The sequence below is a fragment of the Hevea brasiliensis genome, chromosome 13 (assembly GCF_030052815.1).
Source record: "Hevea brasiliensis isolate MT/VB/25A 57/8 chromosome 13, ASM3005281v1, whole genome shotgun sequence".
Taxonomy (NCBI): domain Eukaryota; kingdom Viridiplantae; phylum Streptophyta; class Magnoliopsida; order Malpighiales; family Euphorbiaceae; genus Hevea; species Hevea brasiliensis.
The window spans coordinates 77612495-77626298 of NC_079505.1; the positions used below are offsets into that span (position 1 = coordinate 77612495).

At 35.3% G+C, this 13804-nt stretch overlaps 1 protein-coding gene across 1 annotated transcript; it reads left to right on the plus strand.

The window, feature by feature from the left end:
* The first annotated feature begins 1842 nt into the window (after nt 1-1842).
* On the plus strand, nt 1843-6315 carry LOC110641551 (protein NRT1/ PTR FAMILY 3.1). Its single transcript, XM_021793334.2, has 4 exons — nt 1843-1981; nt 2084-2301; nt 2558-3117; nt 5207-6315. Exons 1-4 carry the CDS (start codon nt 1867-1869, stop codon nt 6099-6101), a joined length of 1788 nt encoding a protein of 595 aa, XP_021649026.2. The 5' UTR covers nt 1843-1866; the 3' UTR covers nt 6102-6315.
* Nucleotides 6316-13804: the final 7489 nt, after the last annotated feature.

Genomic DNA, 13804 nt, shown 5'->3' on the forward strand with positions numbered 1-13804 from the left:
ATAATATCAAGTGATGTATTTTGATATTAAAATAACATATAACGTAATAAATAATGTATACAACATCATGTATAATAGTATCGTAAATTAGTATAAAAGTGTTATTAAAAATTTTAGGTTACAGAGTTTATAGACATCACCATATACTTACTAATAATTCTTATTAACAACATGTTTCAATTAAAACATAAATTTGTTGTAGTATTAATTGTAATGCATTATTATATTATATTATATTTAAGATTTTATATTAATTGTTCTAGTGAGGGGACGTGTTTGGTCATGCGATTATTTTAACTTGATTAAATGCATTTAAACAAGCAGATTGTCAGCTTTATGCCCTAAATTTATCCCACTTGATAAAGCATAGCAATAGCATTTATAGAATTCTCCATAAGGAATAATGAATTATAATAAATACAAAATTTGTAGCTTCTATACAAGTTGGACTAGTGGCATAGCAATAGCGTTTATAGAATTCTCCACAAGGAATAATGAATTATAATAAATACAAAATTTGTAGCTTCTATACAAGTTGGACTAGTAGGACTGAGATTATTTTAGAATATGACTAAAAGAAGGAAAAAGAGGAAAACGCATCCATATTTTATTCGGTGTAACCGTTATATATATAATAGTTTAATTGTAATCATTAATTACGATGAAACTCACGTGTGACTTAACACAATAAATAATTATAATAAAACTGTTATTCATACATCGATTTTATTGTATTATTTTTTTCAAGTGGCGATCTAATTATGGAATGATTAGTATTCTTCCAAATCTTTTTATTGATTCCTTAATTAAAAAAAAAATTAAAGAATTAGTAACAAGATTTGGTTTCTCATACCCTTTTAAGATCCGGTTGTTTTCCTTAATTTTTTCAATCAATATTTTGTCTTTTAATTCCTTTCTTCTTGTATTTCTATAATTTTATTTAATTTTTATAAAAATTATGCACTTTACATATAAATTTTTTAATGTGCAAAATCTATCTATATAAAAACTATATTGTTATGTCAACAAAATGTAACAAGAAAAGTTAATAATTTTTTAATTATATTTTTTAACTATTGAACGAGAGGATTTTATGATGAAATTCGAATAATGATGTACACTCTTTTAAGTAATGCATTAGATGTTATTTACTTGTTTGGGTATCTATTTGTTATTTGATTGGCCAATATAATTTTTTTTTTTCTAATATAATGAGAAAATTTTGCCTAAATTAATTGGTGAAACTCATATATTCCATCAACTTTCAGTGTTAGGTGCTTCAGTTCAGGACTTGGCAACCCAGATACGACCTTGTCTTACCATACTATATATGACGCAATTATATGGGAATGTTATCACTAAGGAGAAAAGTCGAGTGCCTGCCTCTAGCCATCGCCAAAACAGAAGCACATCATGTATCACTCACTGCAATAATACAAACCAAGAAAATTAATGATGAAGGTTACAAAATTTCATTGTCCATACCTGTTACACTTACACATCACTTTATAGATCTTTTCCTATTTGTAATATTGTTTTATTTTCTTTTAGTTGAAACTCTAATTAGAATTTAAATTTATAATCATCCAGTCTTATACTATTTCAATATTATTAGTCAAAACTCATTTATTTTTTATACAGTTGAGTGAAATTTGTTGGTTTTTTTTAATAAGCAAAAATATTATTATTATTATTATTATTATTATTATTATTATTATTATTATTATAGGAGACGGAGGAAAAATAAAATGGAATTGCGTTACAGAATTGGCTTCTGTCAATTATCACGATCTCATCTTTTGCCATACACATGAAACGTACCAGCTGTGGGGCTTAAAGACTTTATGATCACACAGGCCTATATATATGGTCCCTGGGAGGCCAGTTAGACACCAAGAAACGAAAATGGAGAAGATGGAGGAGAAGGGTTTCCATGCCAAAAGGCAGAAAGGTGGAATGGCTACAATGCCCTTCGTATTTGGTAAGATCTTGCGGTTTCTCGAAAAAGAGCAAAGTTCTTGCTTTTGTTTTATGTAAGGTGATAATGATACTTATTTTTGCTTATGCTTTTGTTTCGCTGTAGCAAATGAGGCCTGTGAGAAGCTGGCTGTGGTGGGTTTTAATGCCAATATGATTAGCTACTTAACAGGCCAACTTCATATGCCATTAACTAAAGCAGCGAATACCCTCACCAACTTTGGAGGCACTGCAAGCTTGACACCTCTGCTCGGTGCCTTCTTCGCTGATGCCTACGCCGGCCGGTTCTGGACTATAACAATTGCTTCCATAATATACCAAATAGTAAACACCTTTCTCTCTCTCTCTCTCTCTCTCTCTCTCTCTCTCTCTCTACCAAGAATATTCTTACGACATCATAAAGTTTTGCTTTCCCCTTCCAATAAAGGCATTAAGAAGATTCCCTTGAGATTATGTAGGATGACAAGAGAGTTAATGACAAGTTCAATCTCAAAGATTTATGAACTTTTGAGTACTTTATTATTTTTCCTTTCAAGAAATTGACCATTTCTTTTCGTATGATTTTGTAATTATACATCAGGGCATGACAAGCTTAACCCTATCAGCCACACTTCCAAACCTAAGACCACCCCAGTGCAAAGAAGATGAAGTTTGCCAAGAAGCAGACGCAGGACAACTAGCAATCCTATATGCTTCTCTCCTTCTGACAGCTTTAGGGTCAGGGGGGATCCGACCCTGTGTTGTTGCATTCGGGGCTGACCAGTTTGATGAAACGGATCCTAAGCAATCAACAAAGACATGGAGATACTTCAATTGGTACTATTTTGTGATGGGAGTGTCTGTTCTGCTGGCTGTGACAGTGCTTGTGTATGTACAGGACAACGTTGGATGGGGATTGGGCCTTGGAATCCCAACCATTGCTATGTTTCTCTCAATTATTGCATTTATTATCGGATACCCACTTTACCGGAACATGCGTCCAGCTGGAAGTCCATTTACCCGCTTGTTACAAGTGTCGGTGGCTGCATTTAGGAAGAGGAAGTTGTCCATGGTTTCGGATCCTAAGCTACTGTACCAGAATGAAGAACTGGATGCTCCCATTTCCATTGGTGGAAGGCTTCTCCACACTAAACACATGAAGTAAATTACAACTCTCTCTCGCTCTCTTTCTCTTTCTCTTTCGCTTCTGCATAAAGCTGTGTTTTTTCATTGTTTGGTTACATGTGCATAGAGGATAGAGCTGTCCTTATCTTGCACCCATGTGGTGTCATAAGACAGCGTGGTAGTGTAGTAGTGCTAATCTCCTGCATAAAATGGTTACCTTTGGTAGGGGAATTCAATCAACATAAAAAGTTTTGGAACGCAACTTTATAAGAACTTACTAGTTTTGTTATTTTCACTTGAGGGAGTAAGTTACGAGGATAGAGGTCAATAATTTGACGACCACCACACCACCACATCATCATCATCATCAGTTGTGGCCTTGTGGAATTGGTTAGTTAAATAATGTCACTGTGCATAATATTAATGTTTGATTTAGTGGTGTCTTTTCGGCTAAACTACAAAAGCCCACTACTGCATGCACTACAGTCTTTTCAGACTAATCCCAGCTTACCCATGACCCATCACCAATAGAAATATCTGTCTAAAAGTATCGTGCCATTCATATTACCACGTAGTCACGAATCATTTGCCGAGCCAAGTTGTGCCCAAGCAAGGTATTTTGCCTCTTCTGTTTATATTATATGTTTTTCGCTGTCCATTTGAGAGTTTTAGGCCTAATATTTTGATTATTAAGAATTCAAGATATGTGTAGTTTATGTAGTAATCGAGTTAATTACGTAGTACGTACATCACAATCCTAAAGGAAGTGCCAGCGGCCTCAGGAACTTTAAAAGCTTGATTCTTAACATACTCTTTCCTATAAAAATATACGATGCACTAAAAAAGAAATATTTGAAAAACTAAAACCAGCCTGGCTCAGTCTTGGATTGAAACCATTAAAATTAAGTTGACTAAAATAGAATTTAAATTTTACTGAAACCATTTAATTTGATTTTAGGTTTAATTTTTTTTTTGGTTAAAAAATAAAAAAAAATTAACGAAACCGGTTTTAGTTCTGATTCTCCTAAATTTTAAATTGGAATAATCCATTTTCATCAAATTCAGCCTGTTGGCTAAGTTTACCTTACCAAATGCTTGAAAGGGTAGATAAAAATTTGAAAGAGAGAACGTAAATGATGAAAACATTTGAAAGGAGGTAGATAAAGGGATGATCTTCCCTCGGGCCCAATAATATTTTCTTCCCCATTTTAGAGGAAAAGTGAAGTTTAATAAAAAAAATTGATGAGATTAAATATTTAACTCTAATATAGTTTCTCGTGAGTATCTAGAAATAGAATTGCTTGTCTTAAAAATATAGAGTGAAAGGGAAGGAAAGTAAGCGAAGAAATCGAGATTCAAGAAAGTAGAGGAGAGAAAAGAATGAAGAAGATAACAAGGAAGCTATATATATGTCTCTATTAATTTCTTTGACTTTTATCAGTAATTCTATTTTATTTTTGCATGGGATTATGAATGATGCTTGGAAGTAGTTTCTTGGCCCCGTGCTGTTAGGTGTTAGACAGGCATTTAACCCTTTTTTTCCCTGAAGAACATCTATTTCATCTATAATATGGGTATTATTATTTAGAGTGCTGCTCATGTCTTGGTTGGGAATCTTTTATGCTGTTGTTTTTGTTTTCTGTGGTTTAGTTCTTGCTTTCTTTTTCTGACTTAATCATCTTGGTTTTTTTGTTTTGTTTTTTTTTTTCATATGTATTGAACTTTGGTTTGATATTTTGATTTTTAGATTTTTTTTCATTTAATATAATTCGTCAGTTGGGTGTACTTAGTTTGACCTACTAGCCTGAGTTAGAAGATGTTCCTATACTGAGTTTTCACTGGATATTATTAATAAAATTTTGATTATAAAAAAAAAAGGTATTATTATTGAAACTTAAAAACGTTTAGTAAATTAATTCATGAAAAAACAAATAAATAAATGCAGATGAGATTACATTAAAAATTGGGCCAGATTTTTGTATAAATGAAAAAAAAAAAAAAAAAGTGGGTCAGATTTAAATCTTCCCTCCCCTCATATACACATAATGGAAAAAAACTACAGATTATGATTAATGCACGTGAAGCCGAGTTTAATTAATTTTGCTAATATGCTATAAAAATGCAGGTTTCTTGGCAAGGCAGCCATTGTGACGGAAGAAGACAACCTGAAAGCAGGCCAAACACCCAATCTATGGAGGCTAAGCACAGTGCACAGAGTAGAAGAATTGAAATCTATAATCAGAATGGGACCTATATGGGCAGCAGGAATTCTCCTAATCACAGCTTACGCCCAGCAAAGCACATTTTCCCTCCAACAAGCCAAGTCCATGGACAGGCATCTCACAAAATCCTTTCAGATCCCTGCCGCTTCCATGTCTGTCTTTACCATAACCTCCATGCTCACCACCATAGCCGTTTATGATCGTTTATTTGTTCCTTTTTTCCGTAGATTCACAGGGCTTGATCGCGGCATAACCTTTTTGCACAGGATGGGAATTGGATTTGTTATATCCATATTAGCCACTCTAGTTGCAGGCTTCGTGGAAATCAAGCGAAGACATGCAGCTGCAGCTAATGGCCTACTAAATTCTCATCACACTATTCCCATCTCAGTGTTCTGGCTTGTGCCACAATATTCTCTTCATGGGATAGCAGAAGCTTTCATGTCTATCGGGCATTTAGAATTCTTATATGATCAAGCACCTGAAAGCATGAGAAGCACAGCTACTGCGCTATTTTGGACAGCGATTTCATTCGGGAATTATGTGAGCACGCTTCTGGTTACCTTAGTGCACAAGTTTAGTGCAGGCCCTGATGGATCAAACTGGCTTCCGGATAACAATTTGAACAAGGGGAAACTGGAGTACTTTTACTGGTTGATCACATTGATGCAAGTCGTTAATCTCGTTTACTACTTGATTTGCGCCAAGATGTATACTTTTAAGCCCATTCAGATGCACAGTAAAGAAGCCAGTGACTCTAAAGATGATGGGGTAGTGGAGCTTACGAACAAGATTTAACACAGTCTACTGGGTTTATTTCAAAAGTTTGTAGCTATTATCAGTGCTTGCGCGTTCAAGGTGACATAGCTAGCTTGTATACAATTAGGCAGAATCTGATACTATGAATAAATTTATATATAGTATGTGAAAAATGATGTAGAATCAAACCCCTTACCATGCGATCATTTTTCAGTAACAGTAACAGATGAAGAATTCCAATCTGCTTGAATGATCTCTTGATGTGCAATTATTATGGGATGCTATCGTTAATCTGTGATATAAGAATTTGTTATCCTCCTCCTGCATATTGAAATTTGAAGTGCAAATGGATCATGGGCCTAGACCAGAATGATCCCTTGAGCTAACTCCAACCCAGAATTCGCAGATGACACTCAGAGGAGCGCGAAAGTAGCTGGAAAACCTCCTTGGAAGCATTTCAGTTGATGCATGTGTGTACCTACAAAATTATTATAAGCCAGCTGCAGAACAAAATAATCAAGAACGTGTTGTTTTCGTTCGGTAGACCGCAATTCTAGCGAAACCTTCCCAATTCAGCCCAATCAATCTCACAATTCCCCGCTTACACACATGTTATGGAAAATGAAGCAGCCGAGAAACCCCACCATGACCAGACCCTTTATTGTTCCCATTCAATTTTCAAATTCTAATTACCTTTTACCTTTTCAACATTCCACATATCAGATTTCAATTCCATCATGAGGAGGCATTTCTTTAACTCCAACTCAACCCAAGCCCTGCAAGAACCACCGCTTTCATCGTCACAACAACTCGTTCTTCAAGATTCCGCCATGACAGCAGCGCCTGCTGAATCAAACCCCAGAGTACAAACGCCCGTCTGCTGTTGTAGAGGCCTTTGAAGACCTAACCAAGCGTCTAAATTCCATTATTGATCAAGGTAATGATGTTAATGGAGGAGAACTTCGATTGGATCCGTTCTGTGATTCGTGCTCTCTGGTTTCTATTCTCTTCAGCTGCCTCGGTCTCGCTTTCAAATTCGCCGAGTCTGAGTATGTCTCAAATGTTCATTCTTTCTCTTCTAAATAGCAATTCATATATATCCTTTGTGCAATTTCTAGAATCAATCTGCACAAAATGAGCAGAAAAGGCTTTCATCAGAGTGAAAATGCCATAACTTGATTCTATGATTTTAAGCATTTCAGGTGCGCAGTCCCGTGGAAGCATCATAGAGACAAAAAACTTTACAAAATATGCTTGATCTGGAAGTTGCAAATGGCACAGTGAGGACACCAGGCAGTCATTCGCGTAATTTACGCAGAGTAAGGCAGGGTATTGATCTGATCAGAGCTTTATTTGAGCAGTTTCTGGCAACTGGGTACGTTCTTCCCTCTTACTTCTAATACATCAGCCCACAAATCATACATTGCATACAAACGCCAATTCACCAAAATCTTGTATTTCTCACCTTAGTTGGGATGTAGTATTGGAAATTGATTCAACTTAGGATACTTAAAAATTATATTTATTGTAAAATTACGAAGCTTAAATGCATATTGAAAAACTTGTTCTAGAAAAAGAAGCTAATAAGAATGAGAAAGAAAAGCTTGAAAAATCTATCCAAGGAAGGGAGACGATCAACCATGGAAATTTCAATGGAAATTGAAAGATTTTTCAAGTTCCTTTATTCCCATTGAATTGCAAAGTCTCACAATTGCAATTGTGATTGATTTTATATGTTCTGATGTTTTTGGAGAGAATGGAGTTGTTCGTTTCAACTTTTTGTTGTTGCCCAAGAAGATAAAACTGTGTGTCCTCCTAACTCATTCTTCAACACTACAAAATTCGTGACAAGTTTTCTCCAACAATGGAAAGATGATGTATTATTGGAATTTAATTCAACTTAGGATATTTAGAAATTATGTTCATTGTAAAATTAAAAAGTTTATATTTTTAGGTTTAGAATTTGTTATTTAGGCTCTGATTATTTTATAGAAAATATTTTCTTAAAAAATATTTTTTATATTTTCTGGTATTTTGGAAATACTTAGAAAAATTAGTCAACGAAAAATATTTTTCTGATCAAAAGAAAATCAAATTATTTTTAAGGAAAATGACTTTATTTTTTATTTTCAAAACTTTAGAAATCTTATTAAAATGTGAACACACTTTTATGTATATATATATATATATATGAAATAAATAAATATCATTAATTTAATATTACAATCAAATAATGAAAAATATTTTTATAAAAAATATTTTTTTTGAAAAATATTTTTCAATATTTTTCATGAAAAATATTTTTTATATACAAGTTATTTTTCATAAAACAAATGGAACCTTAATATTTCTATTAGATTTATAATTTTCTAGTTAGGATTGAATTTTTATTCCAAGTTTGTTTTGTTCAGAATTTCTAATTAGTATTTAATTAGGGTTCTAAATCCAAAAACTAGTAGAATTACAAAGTCCACTATAAATGCTTGTGCCTTCTAGGCATTTTGGTCAACAATTTTGATATTGAAATTGATAATAATAATAATAATAATAATAATAATAATAATAATAATAATAATAATAATAATAATAATGTTTCTCCCCTTTCGAATTCATTTTTTACCCTTTGTTCCCCATGACCCTATTGATTCTACCTCAAGTTGATTAGAGGTATTGTGGGTATTTAGTATTGCAAAAGCATTTCAAACTCTAATTTAGTCCTGTGGTTGTGCAAACTAATCCTTTGAAAATTGTTCCTTTCAGTGACTACTCTTTAAAGGACGCAGCTACAACAGCTTATTCACAAGTTGGTGCACCATAACACACATGGGCAGTCAGGAAAGCCGTTTATGCTGCAATGTACGCTCTCCCTTAAAGAGACCAACTTTTGCTGAATCTCTGTGAAACTAGTGAGTTTGAGTCGATCTGTGCATAAAAGGTGTGTTTGGGTTGTGCATGGTAACTGAAATGAAATTGGCAGATATCTTTTCAGTGACTTGTCTAGTTTGAACCGTGCAATTCTAATTTGTGATAGAGGTTTGCCGCCCACATTGTATCTAATTCCCCTGCATATTGCAAACAGCCTAGAAACAACCACAATATATCAAAGGAAGCAAGAATGAGTATGGTTGAATGTTCGTGCGTTTGAGTTCTTTTGAATAACCGTTAGATTAGACAACAATAACAAAAACAGAGGATCAAACGTGCCGAGGCTGTTAACTATTAAAATTTGAATTTATTTTTTTCTATACCTTTTAACTCCTTATTTTTAACGCTCTTTCAGATCAGTCTGCAGAAAAGAGAATGAGAAGGTACATCCATGCCTCACTTCCAATACATTGATAAGCTTTACATTTCCAGGAATATCAGCTTGGTTGGTGACTTGTAACTGTCTAGACAAATAAGTCAATGCATTGATTTGTTATTATTATAGAAAGTCAATCACTATATTATTTCTCTGTATATTCTGTATTCTGTATTCCTATTTAGAATTTCTTCCTAATTAGTAGAACACAATTATATGAATCAATTGTATATATATACCCATGTACAGATTAATTGAAATTAAGGAGAATCATCTCTTTTTACATGGTATTAGAGCAGGTCATCAATCTAGGGTGACTATTTGTTCTCACTACCCAGCTCAGGAGAGACCTTGGCCACTGACCGGCCATTTAGACCCCGATCAACATCGTCGGCGTCGCCTCAACCCCCTCATTCTACCACTGTGTGCTGTTGCCTGATCCAGTACACCATTAAAGGACTTCTGAGGTTTGGCTCTCAGATCCTATTTCGGTATTTGCTTGATTTGTGATTTTGGATTATTTTGCTACTATAAGCACTTTGGATTAGCGTTTCGGTTAGTTTTCTTTGTCTCAACAAATGGCAGACAATAAGAATGTTATTTCTGATGTGATTCCGGTGATGACTAAGATCACGGAACACAAACTTAATGATTCGAATTACCTGGAGTGGAGTAAGACTGTTAGGGTCTATTTGCGTAACATTGATAAGGATGATCACCTTACTAATGATCCACCCACTGATGTTACACGACAAACTTGGCTAAGGGAGGATGCTCAATTGTTTTTGCAGCTTCGGAACTCGATTCACAGTAAGGTAATTAGTTAATTAATCACTATGAATTTGTTAAGGAATTGATGGATTACTTAGATTTTTTGTATTCTGGTAAAGGGAATATCTCCCGTATTTATGATATTTGTAAGGCATTCTACAGTGCTGAGAAAGAGGATAAGTCTCTCACGGCTTATTTTATGGATTTTAAACGGGTATATGAGGAACTTAATGTATTGTTGCCTTTTAATCCTGATGTGAAAGTTCAACAGCCCAACGGAGCAACTCGTCATATGAGTTTTCTTGCAGCCTTCCTTGAGTATGAGATCGCTAAATCTCGATTCTCTCGATCGAGATTTCCTCTTTGCATGAAACGTTCACACGGGTCCTTCGTACAGAGAGTACCCAATCTTCACAGCCTGCCAGTAGTGCTCTTATTAGCCGTAATCCAAATGGACAACAGGGTAATAGAAGAGGAAGTAGAGGAAGAATTACAGGCAACAGAAGTAATCAACGTAATAGAGAGGCTAGTTCTAATCAGGAATCAAGAGGAGTCATTTGTTATTATTGCCATGAGCCTGGCCATACAAAATATAATTGTCCGCAACTTCAGAGGAAAAATCAGCGATCACAGATGACAAATATGGCAGTAGAAAATTTTATAGTATCTTCCTCTGAGAAAACTATTTTGGTATCTGCAGAGAATTTTGCACAATTTTCCTAGTATCAAGCATCTCTAAAGTCTATCAGTTCCCCTGTCACTGCGATTGCTGAGTCAGGTAAATCCACTACATGCCTTGTGTCTTCCTCATCCAAATGGGTTATTGATTCTGGTGTGACAGAGCACATGACAGGTAATTCTAGTCTTCTATTTGCTTTTCAGTCTAATCTCACTTCCTTTACTGTTACTTTAGCTGATGGTTCTACTTCTTGTGTCATGAGTTCTGAAACTGCGAACCCGACTTCGTCAATTTCTTTGTTTTCTGTTTTATGTCTACCAAAATTCTCTTTTAATCTACTTTCTATTAGTAAACTTACTCATACCTTAAATTGTTCTGTTTCCTTTTTTCCTAACTAGTGTTTGTTTCAGGATCTTACGACGAAGCAAATTATTGGTAGACGACACGAGTCAGGTGGTCTCTATATTCTAGAAAATCATGTACTGCGATTGCTTATTTGTTCCAGTACCTTAACACCTCTTGAAGCTTATTGTAGATTGGGTCATCCTTCTTTGTCTACCATGAAGAAGTTGTGTCCTCAATTTCAGTCTTTATCAGTACTAGAATGTGAGTCGTGTCAGTTTGCAAAACATCATCGTTTGCCTTCTGTGTCTAGAGTCAATAAACGAGCTTCATCCCCTTTTGAGTTAGTTCATTCTGATGTTTGGGGTCCTTGTTCTGTTACTTCTAAAATTGAATTTCGTTATTTTGTTATTTTTGTTGATGATTACTCTCGTGTTACCTGGTTATATTTAATGAAGAATCGTTCTGAGTTATTTTCTATCTTTTGTGCCTTTTGTAATGAAATCAAAACTCAATTTAATATTTCTGTGCACATATTAAGAAGTGACAATGCCAAAGAATACTTTTCAGCACAATTTCAGTCTTATATAACACAAAATGGCATTCTTCATCAGTCTTCCTGTGTGGATATCCCATCCCAAAATCGCGTGGCCAAAAGAAAAAATTGATATCTTCTTGAGGTAATTCATGCTCTTCTTTTTCAGATGAAAGTTCTTAAACACTTTTGGGCGGATACAGTTTCTACGGCATATTTTTTTATCAATCGTATGCCGTCTTTTGTCCTTAATGGGGATATTCCTTATACTGCTTTGTTTCCTATAAAATCTTTGTTCCCTATTGAACCCCATATTTTTTGTTGTACCTGTCTTGTGCGTGATGTTCGTCCATAGGTTACTAAATTGGATCCAAAATCTCTCAAATGTGTCTTCCTTGGGTACTCCCGGCTCCAAAAAGGGTACCGTTGTTTCTCTCCTACTCTTAATCTTTATCTTGTTTCTGCAGATGTCACATTTTTTTAGTCCACTCCATTTTTTCCTCAATCATCTGTGTATAAGAGTCAGGGGGAGGAGGATGATCTCTTAATATATACTGTCCAACCAATGTCTAGTCCTCTCCCACAACCTGTTCCTTCTGTCTCTAGACCTACTCGACCTCCCGTTGTTCATGTTTATTCCAGGAGATTGGAGATTCCTGACTCAGATCCTCTACCAGCTACTTCGTTGGGAGATTATGTACCTCATACTGATCATGATTCTGATCTAGACTTACCCATTGCTCTTCGTAAAGGTAAACATTCATGTACTTACCCTATTTCTTCTTTTGTTTCTTATAATCAATTGTCTTCTTGTTCTCGATGTTTTGTTACTTCTTTAGAATCTGTTCCTATCCCTAATACTGTTGGTGAGGCACTGTCTCATCCTGGCTGGTGTGATCCTATGAAAGAGGAAATGGAGGCTTTAGATGCTAATAGTACAAGGGAACTGTTGCCTTTGCCCACTGGTAAGAAAGCTATTGGTTGCAAATGGGTATTTACAGTAAAGGTAAATCCGGATGGTTCTGTGGCTAGGTTAAAAGCACGTCTTGTAGCAAAAGGATATGCTCAGACATATGGGGTTGATTACTCTGACACTTTTTCTCCTGTAGCTAAACTTACTTCTATTCGCTTGTTTATCTCTTTAGCAGCTAAATATGATTGGCCCCTGCATCACTTGGATATCAAGAATGCTTTCCTTCATGGTGATCTTCAGGAGGAGGTGTATATGGAGCAACCACCTGGGTTTGTTGCTCAGGGGGAGTTGGGTAAAGTTTGTAGGCTTCGGAAGTCTCTTTATGGCTTGAAACAAAGTCCTAGGGCATGGTTTGGGAGATTCAGTGAAGCAGTATAGGAATTTGGTATGCAAAAGAGTAAGTGTGATCACTCAGTATTTTATAGGCAATCTGAGGCTGGTCTAATTCTCCTGGTAGTCTATGTGGATGACATTGTCATCACTGGGAGTGACTCTGCAGGTATTTCATCTCTTAAAACATTCCTCCAAACCCAGTTTCAGACCAAAGACTTGAGATTATTAAAATATTTCTTGGGTATCGAAGTTATGAGAAGTAAGAAGGGTATTTTCTTGTCTCAAAGAAAATATGTCCTCGATTTATTGACAGAGACAGGAAAATTAGGTGCTAAGCTTTGTAGTGCACCAATGACTTTAACTTTACAACTATTAGCAGGGGATAGTGAGTTGTTTGAAGATCCAGAGAGATACAGGAGATTGGTAAGAAAATTGAACTACCTTATAGTCACTCGTCCCGACATTGCTTATGCCGTTAGTGTGGTAAGTCAGTTTATGTCTTCCCCAACTGTTGCTCATTGAGAAGCCTTGGAACAAATCTTGTGTTATCTGAAGGGCGCTCTAGGAAGAGGTTTGCTATATGGTAATCATGGGCATTTGAATGTTGAATGTTTTTTAGATGCCGACTGGGCTGGATCTAAGGTTGACAGGAGGTCAACTACTGGATATTGCTTTTTTGTTGGAGGAAATTTGGTGTCTTGGAGAAGCAAGAAGCAGAGTGTAGTTTCTTGATCTAGTGCTGAATCCAAATACAGAGCCATGGCACAATTAGTATGTGAGGTAATGTGGATACTTCAATTACTAAATG

What these genes read in the sequence shown, in the direction of transcription:
- LOC110641551 (XM_021793334.2), top strand. Translation starts at nt 1,867, where the DNA reads ATGGTCCCTGGGAGGCCAGTTAGACACCAAGAAACGAAAATGGAGAAG. An exon ending in TACAATGCCCTTCGTATTTG is followed by an intron (nt 1,982 to 2,083) that starts GTAAGATCTTGC and finishes GTTTCGCTGTAG; the next exon opens with CAAATGAGGCCTGTGAGAAG. An exon ending in CTCCACACTAAACACATGAA is followed by an intron (nt 3,118 to 5,206) that starts GTAAATTACAAC and finishes ATAAAAATGCAG; the next exon opens with GTTTCTTGGCAAGGCAGCCA.